This window comes from Urocitellus parryii, chromosome 14, assembly GCF_045843805.1.
Source record: "Urocitellus parryii isolate mUroPar1 chromosome 14, mUroPar1.hap1, whole genome shotgun sequence".
Classification (NCBI taxonomy): domain Eukaryota; kingdom Metazoa; phylum Chordata; class Mammalia; order Rodentia; family Sciuridae; genus Urocitellus; species Urocitellus parryii.
The window spans coordinates 14866671-14893955 of NC_135544.1; the positions used below are offsets into that span (position 1 = coordinate 14866671).

At 42.0% G+C, this 27285-nt stretch overlaps 1 protein-coding gene across 2 annotated transcripts; it reads right to left on the reverse strand.

Moving 5' to 3' along the window:
- On the reverse strand, window positions 1-27285 carry Plat (plasminogen activator, tissue type). 2 transcript variants are annotated; one of them, XM_077792578.1, is made up of 14 exons: window positions 27206-27285; window positions 13608-13705; window positions 12687-12729; window positions 10455-10592; window positions 9973-10083; window positions 9453-9627; window positions 8730-8821; window positions 7027-7201; window positions 6243-6328; window positions 4719-4914; window positions 4475-4611; window positions 3927-4067; window positions 2386-2552; window positions 1-855 (listed from the first exon to the last, which is right to left on the reverse strand). In XM_077792578.1, exons 2-14 carry the CDS (start codon window positions 13698-13700, stop codon window positions 697-699), a joined length of 1713 nt encoding a protein of 570 aa, XP_077648704.1. In that variant the 5' UTR covers window positions 13701-13705; window positions 27206-27285; the 3' UTR covers window positions 1-696. The 2 variants fall into 2 exon arrangements, with proteins under 2 accessions (XP_077648704.1, XP_026265121.1); XM_026409336.2 differs by having other exon boundaries at window positions 27203-27267.

The following is a 27285-nucleotide window of genomic DNA, read 5'->3' on the forward strand; positions in this document are numbered from 1 at the left end:
TATGGCAACAGAACATGAAAATTACAGTAGATTGATATAAATAGTCTAAATCCTAGCTCATCTATTATAAAAATGATATAATCTCTCAGTTAACTAAAAAGTTTATAAAGAAAAAAGATTTACACTATACACAAAAGGAATATTTTCCAAGTGGAGTGGAAAGGCAGAAGAAGAATACTTGATTTAAGGGATCGTTTTGGGAAAAATGACCTGTCCAGCCAGCCCATCCCTTATTTGGAGGCCCTGTTGGGCTCTTGTGACTATAAATACACATTCTTTTTCTAATGCAATACTTTTCTCTTTCAGGATCTAGTTATTATTTGTTATTGAGACATACTTTTATCTTTGTGTTCCCATTTCCAGATTTTCTCACAACCAGTGATTAGGAGTCTGGACTTTCATTCTACATCGCTTCTGCTCTAGACAGTAGAATTCCAGGAGGGGTTGGCATTTATTTAGCTGTCTTCTTATCTGACAGAATACATTCTGAAAGCAGCCTTTAACTCCTGTAAAATGTCCAAAATGTAAAGTACCCGACTAAAACACTTTGTCCTCTCCTACTGATTCTTCTCCCCTGCTACCATGAGGTGGCTCATGGAGAAATTGGCATAGAGAATCACATGGACTTGACAGTATGTCTTCTGAAGAGGAAGAAGTCAGGATCTCCTTTGATTTTAAGGAGCTGAGTTTTCTTGGTCATGGTTGCATATTTTCTTGAATCCAGTCTAGGTAATTAGTGACCTTGGTATATATACCTGGAACGTCCTTCTGCCCACAACCAAGACCCCAACTGATGATGCCAACCAAAGTCATGTGTTTATCCTTAACACATACCAAAGGGCCTCCTGAGTCACCCTGCAAAAGACAGAACAGGTTGTTTGCAAACATGGCACAATTTCTGGGAGAAAATTAGAATTGCTATAGTATTATGATATATTCTTTAAAGTACTTAGTTCAGAGAGGGCAAATTATCTCAATTTTCTTGATCCTCTAGATGATTAGGTTGTATCTATTCTGATAAAGTGAATTGATACAATTGCTCAGGATTATGGTAGCTCAGTGGTGGAGCACTTGTCAAGGCCTGGCCTCTATCCCCAGCACCACACCACACACACAGACAGACAGACACAGACAAAGATAATTGCTTAGCCATTTCAGGCCTCCAAAAACACCTGGTTTGAACTCAACCACTTACTAGCTTTGTGGATTCAGGATAACTGTCCTTTAGATGTTGTTATTTTTTTCTTTTTAATTTTTTAATGTAGATGGACACAATACCTTTATTTTATTTGTTTTTATTTTTATGTGGTGCTGGGGATTGAACCCAGTGCCTCACGCATGCTAGGCAAGCACTCTACTACTGAGCCACAATGCTGGCCCCTTTAGTTTTCTTAATTATAAAATAGAGAAGATGCTGTGTATCTCATGAGGTTGTTATGGAAATTGATTGGGAGGATACACAAAAAGCAGCTGAGAACAATATGGCATTTAGTAAAACTCAGTACTAATTATTGTCGTATTGGATCAAAATAATGTTTTTTAAGCATAACTTTAAGCATATAGATAGATCATAGTTTCACTTTGTATACACCCCCTTGTTTTGACTGTGACTAGGTGGTACATATGAGCTTTCTGAAGAAACCATTCAGAAAGAGACCAAATGCTCAGGCCTGGGAATTGCTTTTATGATTATAAGAACAATGTCTGCAAAGTCTTCAACACAAAAGCCTCATTTGACTTTTTTGTGTCCTAACTTCCATCCCCTAATGGAGAGCCTGGTATACTGTAGACAACTGAAATGTCTGAGCAATAACAATTCCTTGGCTATATTTTAGTCTTAATACCAGCAGTTTGTCTGTCCCCCATGCCCCAGTATCTTGTTAATCATGAAATATAAATATTCTGATAAGGATTCTAACACAGAACCTAAATTAGCCTGTATTCTAGGATATTAGGGCTGAATATGAGTTTTTAAAACTTCTTTCTCACAATTCATCCTATTTCCTTTCCTCTTGGCCCTTATACAAAATAGATTCTGGTTCTCTAGCACCTATAGAAATTAAGGATTTCTTACTTATGTTGCTTTACCCATCACTTCAATAGTCAATTATTTGCCTTGGCTTACAGGAAATCCTGTACCAGGTAGAGTTTCCTGTGAAAACATGGGGAAATTTCCTACAATTTTCGATTTCTTAAGTTTACGTAACTTTGATTTTTCTCCAATTGCTTTATTCTTGGAGGACCCTATCTAGAATCCCTAGGACCTCACAGAGATGAAACCACTCCATTCTGGCTATAACTTTTCCCCTTAGTTAAGAACTTGTTGCCCAAGGAGCATTTTTGTCCTTGGGTGGGCCTCAAGAGTAGAGCAATATTCATATTTACCTGGCAAGCATCATGCAGGTTTGCTTGGTTCCCTCCACTTCGAGTATCTCCAGCACACAGCATGTTGTTTGTGACAGTTTTATTAAACATATGTTGTGATGTACAGCGGCTGGATGGGTACAATCTGACATGAGCCTCCTTCAGCCGTTCAGAATAGAAAGGAGAAGCTGAAAGAGAGGGAGGAAATGTCTTGTAATTCTAGGAAAACTTATTTGTAAGCCTTTTGGAAGGAGAAAGCCAAATTTTTCAATAATTAACATCTCTCAAGTATTAATACATCTGTTAGGTTGAATTCTATAATATCACTAACATTTTATCATTTTGACTTACAAAAGCAGCAGTTTTATAGGGTTTGATCTAGGATTTCTTGATAGTGACCCTACTAACATTTTGGATGAGATCTGCTGAGAGGACTGTCCTGTGCACTACGGATGTTTAGTAGCATCTCTCTTTCTACTCATGTTTAGTAGCATCTCTCTTTCTACTCACTGTCAATATGAACCTTTAGCTTGAGACCTTGAAATGTCTCCAAACATTGAAAAATGTTTCCAGGGTGGCAGAATCACTCCAGTTGAGAACCATCAAGATTAACTTGAATAATATTTAATATTTTTAAACCAACTAGAGAATTAGATCTAGGTCCACTTTAGCATGAGGAAACAGATTTGGAGTAGCCAGACATGGTGGCACAAGCCTGTAATCCCAGCTACCTGGGAGGTTGAGGGAAGATTATCGTGAGTTCAAGGCCAGGTTGGACAATTTGGTAAGACCCCATCTCAAAGCAAAACAAAAAATTATGTCCAGTGCTATAGATTAGATCTTGATTGTCACCCGAAGGCCTATGGCTTGGTCCTCAGCCAGTGGTGCTGTTGGGAGGTAGAACGTTTAAGAGGTAGGGCCTAGTGGAGGAAGTTAGGCCATTGGGCGCAAGACCTAGAAGGAGATATTGGGACCCCAGCCTCTCCTTTCCCTTTGTTTCCTGGCCACCGTGAGGCAAGCAGCTGCCTCTGCTGTGAGTCCTACCACAAAGTGCTACTTACCACAGGCAATGTGCCACATGACTATAGACTAAAACCTTTGAAATTGTGAGTCAAGAGAAACCATTCCTCTTTTTAAGTTGACTTATTCCAAGTATTTGCTACATTAATGGAAAAATGACTAAGACATCAAAGGTCCTAAAGCTAAGCAAGATGTAGAACTGAGATTTTAAATCAGGCCTACACAACTCCAGCATCCGAGAACCTACCTCCTTCGTTGACTTCCTACATAGCACCTTCTTAGAATCTTAAGTTCTTCAAAGTATTTGCACTATTCAGACTTTCCCTCACCTGTACAGTGACCCTGTGAGGTAGGGAAATCAGATGATGGGTCTCACCAGTCAGGGAGGCAGGGGCCTCTCTCACATATAGTCAGCAGCAGTACCAGAACTGGGGCTAGACCCTGATGCTTTACTGACCACTTTTTCCTCCATGTGCTCAACTACCACATCCCCTGCTGTCCTGCAGACAGACAGGATGGGGCCGAGACTTCCTTCCACTTACATGCCTCGTGCTTGCCATAGCCAGACAGTTCACATTCCGTCCAGTCAGCCAGCTGCAGGTTGGCGTCAGGGAGGCAGACGGTGCGGACAGAGTTGCTGTCCTGGGCACACTGTAATGAGTCTGATTTCAGCTGCAGCAATGCTGAAAGGGAGAGAATAAGACCTGTGTGAAAGAGAGCCGCTTCCAGTTTTTTTTTTGTTTGTTTGTTTGTTTTTTAAAGAGAGAGAGAGAGAGAGGAGAGAAAGAATTTTAACATTTATTTTTTAGTTTTCGGAGGACACAACATCTTTGTTTGTATGTGGTGCTGAGGATCGAACCTGGGCCGCACGCATGCCAGGTGAGCGCGCTACCGCTTGAGCCACATCCCCAGCCCCCCCCCCTCCCCGCTTCCAGTTTTAGGGGAGGAACTAGCAGGAGGGAGCCAGGCTTAGGAAGGAGGAAGTGTGTGTGTGTATGTGTGTGTAAACATATTCGTGTGGGTGTACATGTGTGGGGGTATGCTGTGTGTTCCAGACTGTCAACTGTAGCAGAGAATAATAACATCTTACCAATATCATTGTCATAAGTGTCATCATCAAATTCGTTATGGACGATGTATTTTTCTACTTCAAATTTCTGTTCCTCTTCACCAGGGACCACCCGGTATGTTCTGCCCAAGACGACCTTAAGGTGGTGGGGAGGAAACCTAATGGAAAAACAGCTTTAGAATGCTATTTTTACTGTAAAATTTACTCCATTGATTCTGGTTTTAAGACCTTAGTAGAAAAATCTATCGGTTTTCTAAGTCCCTACCTCTCCAGGAAGCAGTGAGCAGCAGATAGGACCCAGCAGGAACTGATCAGCACTCCCCCACACAAAAACCTCTCTCCTGGTGACCTCCTGTTCTTGGCAAATATGGCAGCCTGCCAAGGATGAGAGGTGATGTCTGCGAAGAGTCCTCCTTTAATGCGAAACTGAGGCTGCTTGTACTGTCTCAGGCCACAGGTGGCTGGGAGAAGAAAGGAGAGAGAAGGGAGATCAGATCTGAGTTGCTGGGGCAAGGCCACGGAGCACCCATCTAGGTTTCTTCTCTTGGATCTCTGACTGCTATAGGCTGACTGCTCTTTGAAAGGTGGGTCAAGGGTGATGTAACTTTTCCCTCAGTGATAAGAACCACAACTTTCCTCTGTTGAGTGCATTACCAACATGCTAAATATTATGTGTATACTATCTTTATCCCTTCCTAAGTTTCAGGGAGGCTAAAAAATTTTGGCCCAAGTTCACAATGGTATCTAGATTAGAACCCATATCTGTTTGACTCCAAAACTGGGGGTGTTTCTGCTATGCTTCATTCCTTCTAATTGTATCCATTTCCTGGCTTAAGAAGTAGTGTATTGTAAGTTTCCTTCTGAGGACTGTCTAACCATTTCTTTCCTTTACTCAACCATAGCCATTCTTCAAGGTAAGTGAAAGCTGACCTCTCAGAGCTTTTGTCAACACTCCAGCTGACAAGGCTCTGTGGCTGACAGAGGACCCACCATAAATGCCCTTGGTCATGAGTTAACTGAGAGTTTATGTCTTACCTTCCTAGTTAGACTTCCTAGTTATTACTTGAAGAACATTCTGGTACACTGTGTATTCACAGGAGCCGAGTTATAATCTACTCTCAGACTATTTCCAAAATAAAGTTTTATTTTCTTAGCAACATGTGCCAATTTGAATTTTCTCTGCCTCTCATCCCTTATCATTAATGCAGCTTCCCCATGTTAAATGGGTTCTGTGGGTAACGTGGAAGAGTTCACAGTATAAGCCTTAGAGTCAGAGGACATGGGAGTGAGCCCTATTTTTACTACTTGGAGCCCAGGGAATTAGGGCAGGCCATAGGACTTCTGAGAGAGTGTTTCCTCCTCAGTAAATGGGAAGAGGAAGACTCCATCCAAGAGGAAGACTCTCCCAACACCACTGTTGGAAAAGCACAATGGAAGCACCTTACTTTCTGAGGAGTCACAAACGTGAGCTCCTCTCTTCTTCCTTGTACTCACCACTACTATCAACACCACTATTAATAGAGGCATCCAGAGAGAAAAATTAGAGCCCACTGAATTCTAAGAGAAACCAGAGTGGTCTTTGCTTTCTTTTGGTTCCTCCCCATCACTCCCATGCATGGGAAGTGCACACCTGCCAAGACCATTGCTTCAGTTACAGAAGCCTCCTACCCACCAAGGCCTAGCCCTTCTAGAAGTCTGAACCAGCAGCTGTGAGGACACACAGGGAAGCAAAGGAAATAGTGGGGAAGTGAGAGTAGGCAAAGGCAGGTAGTAGAGGGCCAGCCCTTACAGCACTGGGGCATGTCACAGTATTCCCACGTCAACTTGCGGTCCTTCAGCACATGGCACCAGGGCTTGGCATCTCCATCTGGATTCCTGAATGATAAGGGAGTTTAAGGTTTTAAGTCACATTTTCAATTATATCAAAGGCCACGTAAGAGTGGAAAGAGGTAAATCAGTGGTAAAAACACTGAGCTGGAAAGGAAGATCTCAAGTTCAACTTGCCGAAGTGGCAGGCCCAATGATAGTGGAAAATTTTCCCTTTAATTTTTTTACTCTCAGTAATATATTTTTTTTCTTTTTTTAATTTTTATTGGTTGTTCACAACATTACAAAGCTCTTGACATATCATATTTCATACATTAGATTGAAGTGGGTTATGAACTCCCAATTTTACCCCAAATGCAGATTGCAGAATCACGTCGGTTACACATTCTCAGTAATATAATATTCTAATCTCACAGGGATGTTGGAAGGAACTGGGAGATGTTTTGAGAAGAAACTCTTACAAAAGTATTATAATAAAAGTGCATTGAGAACCGAATGAATGAGGCTTAAATTAGGTGAGGGGGACAGGACCGCTAACTTGGGTTTTGGGTTGGAAAACTGTTATACCTTGAGTTTCAGAAATAAGCGTTGTTCTATCAGGTGAATAGGTTGGACTAGATCATATCCAGAGTTCCTTCCCACACTTCGGATCTTTCATATAACTTTTGGCATTAATTCTTCTCCCATCCCACACTCTTGACTCTTCTCTGCCAAAACCTGAATCCCTTGGGTTCTGATCTACTTACCGGCAATAATTATGTTTTCCCAGGCCGAGAGCCTGGGAGTTGGTCTTCCATGCTGTATAACTCTTGCCTATCAGGATCATAGAATTCCACGGAAGGCAGGAGGCACCAGATGTGGTGAGGCTTTGGGTGCCACGGTATGCTAACCCTTTTCCAAAGTAGCAGTCCTCATTTTTTCCTGGAACAACAACAACAAAAAAAATCCCAAGCTGAAACAAAACCAATTAAATGGTGAGGCAGGCAAATTGGGGTTTGAAGTGGAGGTGAGAGCTAGTCTAGCATGGAGAAGAGTGTGGTATCTCCAACTTTTCATTTTTTCTTTAAGGCCTTTTACATAGAAATGGCAAGTGGGTTTCACTGTAGTTTGGACTGGGAATGTCTCCCAAGGGCCCATATGTTAAAAGCTTGATCTGCAGCATGATACTGTTGGAAGTGGTGAAATCCTTAAGAGGTGGGGCCTGGTGGGAGGTCTTCAGGTCATTGAGGGCATGACCTCAAAGGGAATTGGGAGAACCCAGTCTCTTTCTCTTTCACTTCCTGGCCATGCAGTGAGCAGTCTTGTTCCACCACATGCTCCCACCATGTGTTACCACAGGCCCAAAGCAACAGGGCCAATAGATCATGGACTGAAATCTCTCGAACTGTGAACCAAAATGGACCCTTTTTCTTTATAAGTTGAGTTTCTCAGGTATTTGTTATAGTTATATGGAACTGACTAACACAGATTTCATCTCATGTTCCACATTCATCAACTGGATGTGATCTCCTAGATTGCTGTGTGGAAGCTGATTCTGAGGGTCTGTTCAGGTTTAGTGAAAAAGAGTGCTGTGTTCCCTTAGTGGTGATTATTCTTAGAGCTGCTTTGAAAGTAATTAGGGATTTCCTTGTTTCTACTTGATGGTTGCATTGAACCAATGTGCTTCAACAGGGGGTTGTGATGTGAGGTCCTACTTTGTCCACCAGTTCTCTGAGGGCTTTGCTAGGCTTAGAAGAGAACATATGAGCCCAAGAGTGCTACCTATTTTCATCAATTTGCCCCACCCTACCCTCTTTTCTCGCCATTTGAAACTGATGAAATATACCTCTTCACATAAATACTGTAATTAGAAGGCATCTGTAAGATCATTTATGTTTGTGAATATTAATTTAGACAAAATCCTTGGGATAGAGAGGATAACTTCAGAATTATTGTAAAGGAGTTTTCACATTCACAGGTAAACCAGCATTACCTGTAGACCTGTGAACCAAATGCTCATTGTTTTTCCATGTATATATTTAGAGCTTTAAAAGTATCTTTCATACTATTGTGGTTACTAATACAATTATTTTTGAAAACACCACTGAATTCATAGTGCCTTTTTTGTAACAGTTTTTTTTCCTCTCTGGGGAATTATTTTATATTAAAAGTTTTGAGAAAGAGAGACCATGAATTCAAAAAGGGAGAATTTCTATTCACTCAAAAAGGACTAGAAACTACTGATTCATCCCCATTCTTTCCTCTGTAGATGGGGAGACTTATGGTCAGAGGGGAGAAGGAATCCACTTATAGTCAAACAGCTGGAGGCAATGTCTGGGCAGGACTCTTCCCTCTGTGGCCATCACTAACTCCCAACTCTTTTCTCTCCTCAGTTGTGGGACTATCAGCCCTATTCTTTCAGATGTTTCTCCCCTAATGACACTCAGAAGGTGTGGTGACTGTCACTTACCCTTGGAGCAGGCTGGTATGCTGCAGAACTCTGAGGTGTACTTCCCTGCCTTAAAGACATAGCACCAGGGCTTTGAGTCTTGGTCGGGGTTCCTGAAAAATCATCCAGGGAGGACCAGGGAAGGTTAAAAGTGAAAACTTTCCTCTCATACCCAAGGACTTGGCATACTCTTCTGGGGAAAGGGTGAGTGCATTTTTTGCATAGTTGAATACTGGATAGTTGTATTATGTTAGGCAGAAACATGACTTAATAATATTGTTTTTATTTGGAAATTAAGTATAGTTTAAGGAAATGCATATGGTTGTTCAGTTGACAAGGGGTGGGCAATAATTGTTAGTCTTAATGTGTCAACATGGCTAGGTTAAAGTCCCCAGGCATTTAATCAAATATTAATCTGGGCATTTCTGCAAAGGTATGTCATTAGCACTTGCAATCACCTGATCTTAAGTACCTTATCCTAGATGTTGTGGGTGGGCCTTATCCAATCCGTTGAAGGCCTCAAGAACAAAATATGAGAAGACTACAACATCAACTCTTAAGGTTCCAGCCATGAGTTGCCGATAGATTTCAGACTCACTAGCCCCCACAGAGCTGTGAGCCAATTCCCTAAAATCAATTTACTTCTATTTCTGTATAGATAGTACTAGGGCCTAGCAGGTTCTTTTCCCCAACCATAGTGCTTTTCACCAGAGAAGAACCTACTGAGGAAGATGGCCGCCTCACCTGCAGTAGTTGTGATTCCCAAGGCCCAGCTTGATGGCATCTGGTCTCCTCCCATTGTAGGACTTCAGGGCCAACACACTGCTGTTCCAGTTGACACATTCAGCTCCGCTTTCCACAGTGCTCCACGTGCCCCTGTAGGTGATGCCCTGATCCTTGTAGCATGTGGCACTGGTATCTGATTGAGAGCAGGATATGTGACCCTTCACATGTGACTCTCCCTTTGTTCAAAGGACTCTCACATGGGTTTCTGCAGTCACCTTCATCAGTGGGGCAGGCTACTGCTGGAATTGCCAGAGTAAGCTGGGAGCTAGGTAACCCAGCAGATGATGGCTGAGCTGGACTCAGATTCATACTCAAGGCTCTGCCCATTGGACCCAACACTTTCGTTTCCTCAGCCACCCTCAGCTGATACTGTATTCTACCTTCATCCTTCCACCACACATTTCCTTTCCTTTCCTGGTTGATTTGGGAACTGGAATTTTTGTGCCTCTCTCTTTTACACACATACACACACACTCACCTATTTCACAGCGTTTCCCAGCAAATCCTTCAGGGCACTGGCAGACAAAATCTGAGAAATATATAGCCTGCCAACATGCCCCCCCATTGAAGCACCTCGGCTCACTGCAACCTGTCAAACGTAAACAAGGAAACCCCTAATTACCTTCAGCTTCAAGAATAACATGAATTAAAAATTCAAGAGTGTTCCTATATGCCAGCTGCTGTTCTACATGGTTCGCAAAATCTAAACCCCACAACCATAAAGTAAGTATATATTGGTATTCTCCCAATTTACATATGAGGAAACTAAGGATCAGTAAGTGAAAGCATTTGCTACATAGTGTAGCTCCTTTTTGTTGTGTTTCTTTACTTTTCCTAACACAGAACATGCCTAAAATCTCCCTTTGAAGATTTGAACATGCTGGGAACCATGAAAGACAGGGTTTGGGCCCATGAGATTGAACCTCTGAATTGAAGCCTCAACATGAAGTCCATACTTACTTTTGATGGGCACCGAGTGGCACTGTGGCCTGCCGCTATTGCACCAGCAGTACTCCACTCGGTTGCTTCTGAGCATGGGGCGCAGCCAGGACTCGTGTTGCCGGTAAATCATCTGTGTTTTTTCATCCCTGCACATCACTATAAGAAAAGACAGGCTGGCTTCTTAGAATAAGATTCAAATAAAACAAAACAACAACAACAAAGATTTATCACCTGTGGACCTACTGAGAAATATCAGCCCATATAACTGCTGGTTCTACATCCACTGATTCACTCACTGAGGATTGAAAATACAGTTAGGCCTACAAAGCTTGTATCTGTATTGAACATGTACAGATCTTTTTTGTTATTTCCTAAATAATACTGTATAACAAGTATTTACATTAATGTTATGGAGTATATAATTAATGCTTTATTACATATAATAGGGAATCCTGAGATTATTTAAGTATATATTTAAAGACATTCATAAGTTCTATGCAAATATGTCATTTTATATAAGGTATTTGAGCATGTGTAGATTTTGGTATCTTGTGAGAGGTACTTGAACAAATCAATGCCCCTCAGAGGGATGACTATAATCTATTGTAAATTCCTTGGGAATACAAGTGGAAAACAAATACAAATACCTAATATTTTGTCACTAAAGATAATATTCCTGTTATTGTTTTTCCTCTGATGAGTCCTTTTTTGAAATAATTTATCTATCAAAATATTCATATAAAGTAATATTCAATTTTTCATTTTAATTCACCAAAAAAAATATATTGTATAATTGCCTACCGTTTTTGATCTATATGAGTACTACCACACAGAAAATGTTGCACTTTTGGACCAATACAAAGAAAATTGGCATTTTAGGCTAAGCAGGAAAGTGCTGTTTCCATAAATTTTTCCTTCCCTCCCTACCTTCCTTTCTGTGTGGTTCTGGGGATTAAACCAAGGGCCTCAAGCATGCTAGGCTAGACAAGCAGCTCTAACAATGAGCTACACTCCCAACCCTTTTTATTTTATTTTAAGACAGGGTCTCACTAAGTTTCCTAGGCTCGTTCAAACTTGCGATCCTCCTGCATCAGCCTCCTGAGTAGCTGGGATTATGTGTGTACTCCATCACACCTGGCTCCATTAGTATTTTTGATATAATTAAAATAGTTGAAATACTCCCACTAATGTTTTCTTTTCATCTTTTTCTGTTTTCAAACCAGAATGCCAACTTTAAAAAATAAAAAGAAAACATGGGGCTGAGACTACAGCTCAGTTGTAGAGCACTTGCCTAGCATGTGCAAGGCACCGAGTTTCATCCCCAGCACCACGAAAACAAAAAAGCAACAAAATCCCTATTGTATTTTTAGTTAATTAAAGAAGTAACATATGCTCACTGAAGATAATGTTCTTGCTTCTTTCAAAATTCTGTCAAGGCTAGAATATCCTTGTAGGAAATGCTTTGCTATCCAACAACAAAATTATTAAGAGTTAAGTGTGATTTGGCCTGAGGAGACTTCCACTTTAAAATGGAGTATTGAAAAAAACCAGGTCATGAGGGAGGAAAGATGAGGGCTCTAGGTTGGTAGTTCTCAACCTGAAGTGGGGCCTAGAGTTCTTCAAATCAAAGACAAGAGGCTGTTAGCATTTTTTATTCTTTTTTGAAATCCTGATGGAAGTGTTTCTCTGCTTTCTAAAGTCAACTCTAGACATGGACTTATGAAAAAAATTCTTTCCTCACTACCTCTGTGAAATAGCCCAGGTTATTATTCTGATCTGATTAACAGGAAGAAACGGAAACACAGAGATGCTAACAAAGGTGCTGAGTGGACTCTGGAAGGTTCACAGCCCAGGAAAGACCCCAGAGGACCTGGACAGCAATGGCTGTCCTTGTTCTGCTGTTAGCATTTAGGTGGCCTTAGGCAAGAAACTCAGTCTCTCCAGGGCTCTGTTCTCTCATCTGTATAACAAGGAATTTGAACTGGTAGGCTCTCACCAGCTTTGTGATCCCCTGACATCCTGACTCTGTTCCTCTCAGAACCTGTCTGGCTGGCATCAGCAGATTGGGTGAAGGGTGAATTAGCAGCATCTTTTAGAATCCCCCTGAAAAATTCACCTTAACATAGTAAGCAGGTCTTGGGTAGAAGTGAATCTCCCAGAAAGTCTAAGGTACCCTAATGTCCTACTACCCTAAGCCCTGACCCTGCCTCCTATCCCCACTGACCCTCTTCCACCTCAGCTCCTTCTCACCTCTGTAGGATCTGGCTCCTCTTCTGAATCGGGTGTAGATTTCCTGCAAAGAGACCGTGAGTAGGTAAAGATCAGCACAAGCTGGGAGATGATCACACATGAGTCTGACAATTAGAAGCCATCTACTCAGAAGCTCTCCCTTGGGTAACTGGCCCAGGTGGAATATCCATTTCTGGCTGCCTTGTCTAATTCTTCCTCTCCTTTTATACTAGCCAAAAGAACTTTATGTACAATGGAAATGTTTCCTATTTATGTGGTCCAAAATGGTAGCCACTGATCCCTTGTAGCCACGGAGAGCTTGAAATGTGGCTAGCATGATTCATAAACTGAATTTTCAATCTCATTTAATTTTAATTTTAAATATAAATAGCTTCATGTAGTTAGTGGTTACAATACTGAACAGTGGAGTCATAGCTCCCTGTGTCCTCCAAGTAGCTGTCTGGGGCACTCTGTTCTTTGAGATCCTGCTGCAGAGTATTACTGTTATTCTTTGTTGCCAATCATTTTCAAAGAGTGATCAGGTAACGAGCAGCATAAGGGCAATTTACCTGATTCTATGGCTCAAAGAACTTGTGTTGTCTTCTATAAATACTTTGTGGATTAATTCAAACACATTCCTTAATGTAACTCCAAAGAAGGCAGGCAGAGGCAGAGGAGCAAAATTAAGAACTGTTGGCTCAAGTTGGAATAAATGCCTAGGTTCCACTTCAGAGAATTAAATCCCAAGTATCTGATCCAGAAAGAAAGGGCACATGCATGTCTGTGGCTTTACTGACATTTTGTCCCTTAGCCTTCCTATTCTTGGGCATTTTTCTCACCCCTGGGATCCTTGGGAGGATGCAGACTCTTGATTGTACTGAGGAGCATCTGTAAGTATAGCAGCCTCCAGGAGGGACATGCCGAGATGGATTGGACACTCACCTGGCGGGGCAAAGTGAAGACTACTTCACAAAGCAGAAGTACACACAGAAGCCCTTTTTTCATTGTATTCATTATTTCTTCAGAGTGTCCCATAAATTCTGAAAGAAGAGGAAAAAGATCTTAAGCATGTGATACAGGAGGGCAAAGTACAGTAAAGTTCAAGAACCTGAGTATTATAGCTGGATTCTTCCTTGAGCTACAGCTCTCATGGACAAGTGTCTGGAAGATGATTATACTCTTACTCTTTCTCTCTCTCTCTCTCTCTCTCTCTCTCTCTCTGAATCTGACTACATTGCACACATCACAAAGGTTTATCCATATTGTAGCATCTGTCAGAATTTTCTCTCTTTTTAAGGCCAAATGATGTTCCATTGTTGGATATACTATATTTCATTTATTCATTTGTCTTTGATAGACACTTCAGTGGCTGGAAGATGATCTTGCCCAGAGATTTCCAAGGGTTGAAGGGCAAAACAATCTCTGGCACTTCTTGGTAGCCAGTGGACTCCAGGAGATTGGTTTCCTGGAGGGGAATTCCTGACTTGGGGTTGACTAAATGAAGCCACAGTAATGACCTCTCTGGGTTTTGTTTTTTTGTTTTTTTTTTTTTGGTTTGTTTTTTTGGTGCTAGGGATTAAACTCAGGGTCTCTCAGGGTCTTAAACAATGCTGGGAAAGCACTAACAATTCAGCTATATCCCCAGCCCTCCTCTCTGATTTCTCCAGAGGAATATGTAGGGATTTTATTGCTGACACATCTCAGAGCCAGTCTACCCATCTCAGATTGCCTCTGCTCTTACACTTAAAATGGACAGAGCTGCTTCCATGTTCCATGGTCTAGCTCACCAAAAAGAAGGCTCCCTCTATGCCTCACTGCTCCATTGGAATGTCTGTCTCCTTTTTTATAGACTATGACAGATCTGGCAAAATGCAGATTTGCAAAAATAGAAGAGGCATCTGGTTTATGGTCATTAGACTCAGATCTTCCTGAACCCCCAATTCCCAGTTTCCATTTGCCTTTCCCCACTGATCTTTCTTTCCCTTAGTGACTGAAAGTAGGTTAGTTGGTCGGGGTGTTATTTTGTGGTCTGGCAAGCCCTCTCCTTTATCCACAAGAATTAAAACCGACCTTTGTTCCCCTGACTCATTTCCCTTCAGTCACAACAACTTTTCTTCCCACCCTTCCCCCCTTCCTCAGGACCCCAAGGTCTATTAATTCAGAGCCTTCTGGGATTTACATTTTGCCTGGCTGTGGCTCTGGCTCTTTCTTTCTTTGAAAAGAACTCCTCTCTGAAAGTGCCATCCAGCCTCCTCACATGGCCATAAGTTCCCTACAGGGTCAGGATGAAAATAGAAAGGGAGGATAAGGTGGGAGTCTCTTCACGCCTGACTGATTCTCCCTGGGCTGCTGGGGACAGGCAGAGGAGGGGGCACAGAGCTGCTGGAGAGGGTGAGAAAGCCTGGCAGGAGGAGCTGAGCAACAGTGGTTCCAAGGAGAAAAATGTAGGCTCCCAAGGAATCTTGTCTCTGGCTTCCCCTCCTCTGCCCATTCCCCAATGTGAGGGAACAGAAGGGCTCTCTCTGGGCCTTTGTTCTCCTTTGGCACAACCAAAGCCTCCTAGGCAAGGTAGACTGAGCACTCTGGAGGCCCTTTTCTTATTCAGAGGGCTCAGCTGAGTTACTAATCCATTGGTTTCAGACAGTTCCAGAAGAAAGGAACCATGCAGTTGAGGTCATCCTAAACGGAGTGCGGGGTGAAATCTTGAATTTTTCAAGATTATCTTTCTCAGCTTTTCTTTTCCTTGAATTTCCACTTTCTCAATCTTTTCCTAAAGTTTCACTTAAATTTTGTTTCTTAATTTTTATCCCATTACTTATAGCTTTGGAAAACAGATCTTCCTAAACTGATTCCCTTTCTTTCTTCCTGATGGTCCTCTGTGGGTTGTCCTATCTTTTATGATGCTACACTAGCCTAGAGGATAGGGAGAGCTCTACACACTCAGAACTTTTTAAAGAATCCTAAATGAAGTCCAGAATTAAATGAACCACCAACAGAAAAAACCTCTTTTCTATATCTTGCAGATCAAACTAACTAGCCATTTCAATTCACTCATTCAACTAAGCCTTGGGGATTGGCTGACTATCTATCATCTATCTATCTATCTATCTATCTATCTATCTATCTATCTATCTATTTATTTTCCCTGCCAACCAAGGTACTGTTTTATTTCAAGAATTTAAGATCCTTCTAAATGGAACCTAATTCTAGATGTTGAACACTTACAAAACCAAAAGTGGAGTAACGACATATTTGCACTCCCTGCCCTTCCTTAAGGGATCTGCTCTCTTCTTGGACAAGTGGGGGTGGGTGGGAATACCAAATAGGGAGGAGAAGCATGACCTGGCTGGGTGTGAAAACTCCAACAGCTGCATCATGTTAAGCCCTTTAACAACTAGAGAATCAACATAAGGGGACAGGAGAATGTTTGTGTCTTGTGCTCTTGGGAAAATTAGTCTTGTTTCTTATCTTCTTTGGCTGCTTTTGGCCTTCCTTGGCCTCAGGCCCAGTGTAGATGTCTCATATTAGCAACACAGCAGCTCCCTCACACTACACAGAGGCAATCAGAGCAGCTGGATGGGCTGTATGGAATAAGAAGATGACAAAGGAATTAGTCATCCTGCCATCAGAAAAAAAGTGCAGTCTGAAGACTAGGAAGAAAGGAGAGAGGGGAGAAAAATGTGTCCTTATTTCTCCTTTGGTGCAGATGTGGGTGTAGAGATCTGAGGGGCAGTGCCTGAACAAAGAACAAAGTGAACACCAGAAATGTGGACTTACTCAGCACCCATGGGAACAGGTTAGGCCAGGCCAGACTATGACTCTGCTCCCACCAAAGGGAGATTCACAAGTAGTGCTAGGGAGGCCAGGGTGCAAGATGAAGAAGTCTAAGAAGTCTTTCAGAAACTCGTTTTACAAATTCAAAGAAAATTGTTATTTTTTTCTGGTTCTTTTCCTTTCGCTGTATTTAAGAGTTTCCCAGTATTATTAATGAACTTAAAAGGAAAAAAAGCAAGCAAGCAGGTAACAGGAAGAAGGACTGCAGGAAAGGAGGAAAGGAGAAAAAGAGAGGGAAGGAGGAAGGCAGACTGGTCAACCAGGAGGACGCCTGACTTTAGTCAATCTGGAATCCCTGAGTACTGCATGAGAGGAGTGGTAGAATGGCTGTAAGGCCCGTGGTCTCCAAGGTTGCAAAGCCCCAGACCCAGCAGGCCTAACCTACACACAAAGTTGATTTTTACACATCTGCAAGAGGCATCCTCTCTAGTAGGAGGAGTTAAGCAAGTTAACACTCTGTAAATTAGAAAATGTGGGCCACATGGTGCAGCAAATAGACCACAGCCTGGATTTCACTGATGTGTGAGCAGGCACATCTGCATTCAGCTGGCCTTGTCTGCTTCCCACATGCATGTGTGTGTCTCCAGAGCAACTCTGACCTTCCTGCCTGGAAGCTGTATGCCATCCTCTTGGCTGAGCAACAGTGACTGTTCACTTGACCCTTGGAGTAACTTGCAAATGATGACCACTCTAAGGGAAAGGGAATGATGGTCTGGTAACCAGGGACAGGAAAGCTGGCTAGAAGCTAATTCTCCTGGGAGAGGTGCTGTTTCCCAGGTCCAAAGATGGGTACCATTTTGAGAAATGCCAGAAACATATTCATTTGTGCAGTAGTAACATGGCAGAATAACGATTAATGGGCACTAGTTAATAATTGATTGATTCTGGATTGGCCAAAGTCATTGAAATATATGGAGATGACATCTTGCCCTGATCAAGTTACTCCATAAACCTGAGTTACTCTATTTTGTAACAGTAGTTTTTCATAAGTTACTCCACTTTGAGCTTAAGTGCTGAGGTGGAAGGACTGTACACCTTCTTTGTACAAGTAAAGAGCCACTATCTGCGAGGCACAACTATAAAGCACAAATTGAGAAATCAATTAATCATACTAATAAAATCACTTCTGTGGACTTATCAAATTAATCAGAAGCACATGGATGCATTGGTATTATCAAACTCATTGGGAAAACCAGGCCCATGAACTTATGGAACACACCAGACCACCAAATGAAGCTACCCCTCACTCAAGACTCATAAAAGAAAGAACACCTGAGACTGGACACAGTGGCACCCTGACCCCATCCTTGTCACTCCTGATCACCAGGCTTGCCCAGGAAAATCACCACAGTGACAAACTTTAGAATTTCTGGCCTCAGGCTTCAGCAGAGTACAGTTTCTCCTGTTTCTTGATGATCGTGTACCCATGGCTCACTCCGAGCTGACACTCTGAAACTACTGACTGTCTGGACCTTGGCCTAGAATAAGTTCCTGGTCTTTGACAGCTCTGTTCCCTTCAACTGGTTCTTGATCTTATCTGATCACCTGTAGTGACTCTGCTTTCTATCTGCTCTCTGTCTTTGCTCTCTTTAATACTAATAAAAATCACTTCTGTGGACTTATCAAATTAATCAGAAGCACATGGTGAACTCCTGTGGCTGCCTGAATCTTTTCTTAACCTTTCTATAACACACACACACACACATTTTTGTGTCAAGTGTGATATGTGACAGGAGTGTTGTAGATACTAGAAATTAAGAAACTACTGTTACAAAATAGAGTAACTCAGGTTTATGGAGTAACTTGATCAGGTATGATGTCCTCTCCATATATTTCAATGACTTTGGCCAATCCAGAATCACTCAATTATTAACTGGTGAACTCCTGTGGCTGCCTTAACCCTTTCTTAACCTTTCTATAACACACACACACACACACACACACATTTTTGTGTCAAGTGTGATATATGACATGAGTGTTGTAGATATTAGAAATTAAGATTGGAATAAAAGAACTTATATTTACTCAGCCTATGACTATCAGGTGACCCACAAGTATTCGAAAAACTGCCATCGATGAAAGTGGTGTATCCTCAAATTTATTTTTATCCAATAAATTCTGTCATTATGGAAAGGCACACACATGTTTGGTCTATGTTAATGGCATAGCTTACTCACTGCCAAATGGCTGTTAGATAACAGAGGGACCTGAGAAGAAGTAGGCCAAGTGTTGTCCTCAGTGACTTTGCATTGCCTGTCTCCCCTCTATTTTCCTCCTACTTCTTCATCTTCCTTCATAAAAATCTTTCAGGAAAGGAACTGATACACTCACTCACACAAGGTAGAAATTATTGAACATTACTGAACATTAACTAAAGTCAATGTCCTGCCCCTCCAAGAAGCTTTTATAATTTGAAACATAAAATGTGCTCCTAGCAATATAAAACCAAGCAAGCTGGACGCTCTAAGTCTTCCTCCAGAGCTGTGGTTTCTACATTGTATCGAAAGGGAGTGTTCACATGCTGTGTAAATAATGAAACTCTTATAAATGGGGATAAGTACTTTTATTTAAACAATCTGCTGTCTGCAATTATATAGGAAAATGATTTGCAATAAAGGAACTATACAACAGCAGTCAACCAGTCAGTCAAAGTCTAGGTGGAAACATTGCAATTTCCTGAGATGATATTGAACTGGAGGATTTCTAGTTTGTACTCTTGCCATCAAGAGAAGGCAGAAATGTGAGCAAGCTAAAAGAGGATGGAAATAGCTAGGTAACATAAAAATGAGTGGATACTGTTATCAAGTTTTGCAACATGTAAAATATTTGGTCTATTTTTTCGTTGGTAAAGGAGGGCCTTATGTTATTACTGCCTTGCAAAAGTTTTCTCTGGAAATCTGAGAGAGAGGGAGTCAGTCTTCAAGAATACCAGTGCCCTAAAATGATTCCTAGTTTTGAAACAACACACACTCTTCACCTACTCCAACCACTACAGCTCAGAACAGGTGCCAACAAATTAGAAAAGAAATGGTCAGAACTCCTTGGAATAGCAAAAGAGAGAGGTGTGGTGAGAGGCTGGGAGGAAGGCTAGGCCTCAGAAATGGTAGAAGTTTCCCACAACAGCTCTTCTAAAGGTCAGAGACTTTTAGCCTGGCAGTTCTAATTCTACCTCTGCAAGTCCTGTTCACTTTAGAGGCCGTGCTCTCAGAACATAAACTATTTTTAGAAACTCCCATCATATAATCAATTCTTAACTTTTCAAATAGGTAATTTTCCATAGGCCAAATGTTCATTTTTCTCTCTTCTTGAACAAGAAGTCTTTCACAAGAAGGGAGAAGAGAAGAAGAGTCTGCTTTTTAATATAATTTGATCAATTGTAATGGGATGAGTAGAGCAGAATTCTCTCCTGGCATCTCCCACCCCAACCCATCAGGGAAGAATTCTCTCCAAAGCATCTTCAAAATATAGGTATGTCCTATGCCTAAGCTACATGAAATTAACCTCAGAAAAATCTATACCCATTACTTTGGGTGTCATCTCCTCCACTTTTACCTTCATCCAGGTAATATGGTTATTTGCAGGAGCTAAGAAAGTATAAATTGTGGGTCCAGGAAAATAGATGTCTCTCCTTGCCTCTTCCCATGATAAAAGCAAAAGCAATACTTTCTTGTGGGCCGGGGATATAGCTCAGCTTATAGAGTGCTTGCCCTGCATGCACAAGGGCCTGGGTTCAATCCCCAGTACCACACATATTTAAAAAAAAAAAAAAGTAATAAAGACACAGTTCAACTGGCAAGAGCTAACTCAATTAGTGCAATAAAATATTAACTCCCGAATCTAAACAAACCCTGAAATTCAATGATAAGCAAAAAGAATGTGTTGTTAAGTAAGCGATAAAGGTGCTTTCTCAGGTTCCTTCTACTTCTTAAAGCAAACGGCACTACACGGTAATTAGAGATGCAGTAATGTGGTTTTTCCATCTATCTCTGTATTTTATCAGACTTGAATCAGAAAATAATGACCAGAAGCTTTCATTGTATCATTATATAAATTTATCCAAATTTTACTGGCATTTTGTGAAACTAACATTATAGTGTTTGAGAAATATGTGTGGATTAATGCTTAGCAGGTATTTGAGTTTACAAAACTCCTTTATATCTACTAAATCACTTAAGGCAATTTTAACTCATTTCTACCTATAAGAGAACTGAACTTCAAAGAAAGCATAAGGGACTTACCCTAAGATGACAAGCCTTGTAAGAGGCGGCATCGACTTTCAAACCCAGGATACTGAGTTTCTCTAGCCCAAACCTGACACTTTTCACTTGTCTCCATGATACTCGCTTGTGACAGTCTTTCTTTTTGGTGCAAGGAGTCAAACTCAGGGTTTTTTTGGATGCTAACCATGTGCTTTACCACTGAGCCACACTCCTCCCACCCTCACTTGTAAATTTTTTTTCTTTTTTCTTTTTGGTGGTGCTAGGGATTTGAACACAGGATCTTGATCATGCTAGGCAAATGCTCTCCTGCTAAGTTATACTGCCATCTTGTGACATTCTTAACGAGTTCAAAGTTGATATTAGAGCAGCATGTCATCAGGTATGGAGAAGGACTCTAGACCTTCAACCTGGAACCCCAACTACCACTTACAGGCCCTCTGAGCCTGTTTCCTGGGTCTTTCCAATAGGCTCCTCATTTTTCATTTTGCTTAATTATTCTGATAACTAGAGAAGCAGCAGGTTAAGGCCCTGCTCAATGCCTTATGCACAGGTGTTAGCTGTATTTAATATCATGAGCTTTACTCCCTTCAGCAATAGGAGCACCAATATCAACAGGGTCTTCCTGGAACAACTGCTTGAAACTAGAGACATAAAAGAGATACCAAGCTCTAGGGGTCCTCAATGTGTTCAAGTGTTAATAACAAATCCTATTTCCTAACTCATCTGGACACCTCTTGATAATCTGTGATTGAATTCTCTACAATTGAAAAAAAATTTCATGCTTTGTTTTTATGGTCACAGAAAGGTTTGAATGGCAACCATTATTTCCTGAATACAGACAGGGTGGTGTCTTACATCCTATTTTTAATCTGTTTTTTTATTTGTCTTTCCCAAGCCCATTTACATCACACATGCCAGGGACTCTGTGGACTTTTGAAGGAAGTCAGAATTAGAAACTGAGACATATGGGATATCAGGTGTCTCTATCAATAATTCCTGCCTGATGTAAAGGGTATGGATGTCTGAAAGCCAGGTGTATTTTGTGAGGAAAAATAAGGACACTGGAGCTTCCCAGAAACACACACACACACACACACACACACACACACACACACACACACACACCCTTCTTTCTTTTTACAGCCCTTGTGGTATAGACTGGCTCTTGCTACAACTGTGCAGAATAAAACAAGTTTCTCTTTGCTGTGAGCATAACACAATGTGAATAGCCAGAGGAGATGGAGTTGACTGGTAGACTTTCTTTTTAGATTATGTGCACTGGGTTACTGGACTCAGCTTCCTCACTCAGCCCTCTGTCCTCAGCCTTCATGAAACCCAGCTGACATCAAACTGCTGATTAAAGAGCTGGAACAAAGGGGCCTAAGAACCTCCCAAGGTCCCATCTACCCAGTGCCTATGGGACCCCTCACCATACACTGAGACCTCAAGCCCTAGCTCAGATAAGATTCCACTTTCCTGGCATTCACAGGTGATGATTTACTCACAATATATATTCACTATCAAATGTCTATAGAGCTCCAACCATGCAGGAGGCATGCAGCAGGCTAGCATTCCCTGGGCAATCATGATCAGAACCAGAGCTCTCCTGAGCTGTCCCTTCAGATATGTTTGTGAAATTCATGCTGTGTACCCAGCACTGGTTTTATTTTCCCTTCCGACCCTGGAGCTATTTTTGGTAATAAAAAATTAAGTTTATTTTTCCCTCTGTATCCTTCTACTGAAGTCTGTTTCTCAGGTAGGAACTGGTATCAGAAGACCATGTGGCTTGATTGGGGTTGGATCAGGGTGGATTATCTTTAAACTCCCCCTAGAGCTGATTTTCTATAAATCTAAGTCCTCCTCACTCTTACCAGTTTGGATGAGAGGTGTCCCCCAAAGCAAGAACATTCAGAGGTTAAATGATTGGGTTATGAGAGCCTTAACCCAATCAGTGAATTAATCCCTATCAGGAATTAACTGAGTAGTAACTGAAGGTGGGTAGAATATGGCTGGAAGAGGTAGGTCATTGAAGGTGTGCCTTTGGGGTATATATTTGGTGATCTGAGCTTAGTTTCTCTGCTTTCTGATCATTTTGTGAGCCTCTTCCCTCTACCACACTCTTCTGCCATGGTGTTCAGCCTCTCCTGACCCCAGAGGGATGGAGCTGGCTGTCTATGGACTGAGATCTCTGAAACCATTAACCCTCAGATAAACTTTTCCTGCTTAAAATTGTCTGTATCAGGTCTTTTAGTTACAGCAGCGAAAAGGCTAACTAAAACAGAAATTGTTGCCAAGAAGGGAGTTCATTGCTGTGACTAACCTGCCCATGTGGTTCATAAGCTTTGAAACATTTTAGAATTGGTGGGAGGAATTTTGAGACACTTAGTAGTACAAACTGGGAATGCTTTAGATTGTTGTAAATGGAGATTAATGGGTAATTCTGATGGGAGCTCAGAAGTCCAGAATGTCAACAGGACAGTGGACAATGAAGTCAGGGTTTAAGAGAGTTCAGAGAAGGAGGATTTTATTGGAAATTGGACTAGAGGCCATTTGTGTTATGGTCTGGCTGCGAAATTGCATTTTGCCCACGTCCTGAGACCTTCTGTGAGGCTAATTTTAAAAGCAATGGCAGATGTTCCATGGTACTGGCATTTCTTAATCTTGGGGTTTTCCACTGTAGCTTTAGCTTCCCCCTCACAAATATACTCATTGCCCTCTCTTAAGTGTGCCCACAGGGATCTTAATCTGGTAGAAGAAATTTCTAGCAATATGGCATTCAGGCAGTGGCCTGTATATTGCTGGTGGCTTTTAGACAATTTTATTGTTATAATTAGGCACAGAAAGCAGAGCAGAGAGATCTGAAAAACTTGGACTTGAAGGGTGGAAGTAAAATGAGGCCTAAGGAAGATTCAATTGCCACAAAAGAAATGCTAAAGATTTTGTCCAGAGACAAAAAGAAAGATGGCTTGAAGGCATCTCAAGGAGTTGACAAGACCATACCCATTTCAGGATCAAGGGAGTGAAAATAAAACTTCCTTTGAGAAGAGACCAGTGGGCACACTTCTTGCACAAGGGGCCCTAGCTACCCAGGCACTCAGAGGCTCCTGCAGCCAGGGTCCCTTGGTTACTGCTCAAGATGGTGATAGACCTTGGCGTCAACAGATTGGTGCTGATTTGGAAGGATTGCAGGATGCTGGAGTAACAAAGTCATGAAGGCTTCCACCAAGATTTCAAAGGAAGGTCTGGGAGGCCAGGCAAAATGCCCTCGGGAAAGATCCCTGTGGGCAGCCCCTAAGAGGGCAATGAATATATATGTGAGGGGGAAGCTGAAGCTACAGTGGAAAACCCCAAGATTAAGAAATGCCAGTACCATGGTCTGCCGAGGAAAGTTGCAGGAAAGCTGACACAAGTTAACAGAAAGGCCACTTGCGCTGCCACCAACAAGGCCGGAGAGGCAGAGCTACACAGGCCCTTTGAAGAGAACATCATGCTATATGCTCCAGATGCTGGACATGGAGCCACAGGACTTGTTTGCCTAGCTATATTTCAGTCTTGCTTTGGTCCCTATTTTTCTGAATGGAAATGTTTATTCTGTACCTCTATATATTGAATACTTGTAAATTGCTTTTGATTTTTACAAGAGCTCACAATGTGAGCTTGCCCTGAGTCTCAGAGGAGACTTTGGACTTGAAATTCTGGGCAATCTTGAACTGTTGAGACTAGGAGGACTCTTGGAAATAGAATAAATGTATTTTGCATGGTGAGTTGGTCATGAGTTTTGGGGGGGCCAGGGGTGGAATGTTATGGTTTGGATGCAAGGTATACCCCAAAAGCTCATATGTCAAACAATATAAGAACATTCAGAGGTGAAATGATTGGGTTATGAGAGCCTTAACCCAATCAGTGAATTAATCCCTATCAGGGATTAACTGAGTAGTAACTGAAGGGTAGGATGTGGCTGGAAGAGGTGGGTCATTAGGTATATATTTGAGGTATATATTTGGTGAGCTAAGCTTAGTCTCTCACTCTGCTTTATGATCATCAAGTGAGCCTCTTCCCTCCGCTACACTCTTCTGCCATGGTGTTCAGTCTCACCTGAGCCCAGAGGGATGGAGCTGGCTGTCTATGGATTGAGAGCCATGAAACCATTAGCTCTCAGATAAACTTTTCCTGCTTAAAATTGTTTTTTGTCAGGTCTTTTAGTCACAGAAGCAAAAAGCTGACTAAAACACCAGGTCTTGTTTGAGACCTGCTACATGAGTTTTGTGAACTGCTTGATTAGGCTGAGGCTTATAGTCTGAAACTGTGGACAGAACTTTTCTCCTGAATATACAAAACAAATGTCCCAAAGATGGAATGAACAGAATATTCCAGTACCTCATTGCCTACCTTAATCATCTTATCAAAACAGAGCTGAAAATCACTCCCAGAAAAATTTTATTCTAAGACTGAAGATGTGCAATGCCAAATAATCAAATGACAACTGAATAATTTCACAAAAGACTCAAAATCTTCCTCACTACCAGATACTCAGTATTCCAGAAAAGCATGCTGATTTTGTATTTTGAATGGAGTTAAGTCTGCTGCTCTTGCCTATGACCCAGGTTGTTACCTCAGCTGTCAAAATGAAAATAACCTACATACACTCTAGAAGCTTTAGAAGTCCTAAAACTAGCATTAGTCCTTCCAAATGATGCATCCAGCCAAGACCTCTGTAAGCTGCTATAAAACCCCATGACTGAAAAAATTCCTGTTGGCAGATGAATAACAGGCCTCCTCTGAACAGGAAACTTTCCCAGTTGTGCTGTGATCCTCCTACTCACTCACCCCCAAAATTGATAGATGGCTATGGTCACTTCAAATTAAAGTATAGAAGTGTGCCTGGGTTGCCTATTCTAAGAGTGGGAAATTCACTGGTTTTCCAGCTCTGCTTGTCAACTCTTTAGGCCCTGGGAAAACAAAGACCAGAGCCCTGTCTTAATAAGCTTTCAGATGAACCGCAGGGTCATGGCTATTCCTAAGCTCCTCCCTGGCTGATGAACTCTCCTGGGCCCTTGATGAAACAGCAGAGAACAGTGCAGACACTGGGAGAATATGATAGGTGGAATCACAAAATAAACTGAGATGGTTCTGGGAAGTCTGGGCAGAGACTGAGCCCTTTGGGGATAGGGGCAGCTATCATCGATCCTGACAAGACCCAGAGACTCAAGGCTGGCGTCTCTGAGAACATTTTAGGCAGAATAAATTGATGGGTAGGATGGAGCTATTTATGTTTCAATATTTACGGCGCCCCCGCTGGTGCCCGCAGTCTGACTCCTTCATCCTGGCAGGAGGAACGTACCCCGCACTCCTGCCTGTCAGCATAGATTGATTCTGGACAAGCCAGGGTTTAGATCCCAGTTTGAGCCTTCCTGCCCCCACACAGAATTGCTAGGAAGTCACCTTTCAGGAAATTCCACTTAGAGTCGTATTTGCAGGATTTCTTCACAGGATTGCACACACATATCTCACCACCCCACTGGCTCCTGTCATCAATCAGCTGCAGGAGATCTCTATATTATTCCATATTGGCCACCAAATCAGTCATTGCTACGACACTTCTTTGTGCTTGAGTTTGCCTTTAGTTACTTGGGAGCTCAGCATATCTTCCCACTTCCCTCCTTCCCACCCTCCCTCCCTCAGCTTTGAGGTTAAGAAAATAAAGATAATAATAGGAAGAACCTAAAGAGACTTACTATGCTTCCTGAAGAGAGTGTTAGGAATAAAAAATATTGTTATTTTCCCCCTCTGTAATTGAAAGGTCTTTTAAGAGGACTGCACATTTGATTAATGCATACTTGGAAAAAAGCTGGGGGACAAAACTGGTGGAGATTATAGCGGGGTGATGGGAGGGAGGAGATCAAAGGCATTTTTTTCTACCCTAACTCCCAAATGAAAACATCAGAGATCCCTAGAAGTCACCTGCTTCTCTTTCCCAGCACTTCTCACCTAATAATCATGCTTAGGAGTCTGCTGCAACCCAACCTCAGTTTCTTCATGGGCTCCTTGAGGGAGGGAGGCAGCCAGACAGACAACACTTCTGGACATTCCCCAGCCCTCCCGGCTCTCCCAGCCACGTGTCCTGAGTGCAGCTGATTTTACTTTTACTGCCCATTACTCATGTGGTCGGCTCATTGTCTATTCTAAGATTTTCTATGTAATTCTTTCCATTTTTCTCCTTTACTGTGCAAAAGCAGACATTTCTGCAAGAAATGTATCTTGCCTATTCTCTCCCTTCCTGTGACCCCCCACCTCCCTCCAAATCACTCCAGCCTTTCTCGAGCAATTGCAGATGCAGAAAGAAGATTTCCCTTTGGAGCGATTCTCTTTATGCCTGAATTAGAAGTCAGCCCCTTCAATGAAGCATGCCTTCACTGGCTCAGTTTGCCTGAAAGACTTCAGAGAGACAGAAGAGGAGGAGCTGGGCACAGCAGTTCAACTTACCACCACCACTTCTTGCGACTTTTCTCCTCACGGGCCTTCTTTTTTGGCTCTGGGCTCTTGCAGGATCTCAGCTCCAATCTCGA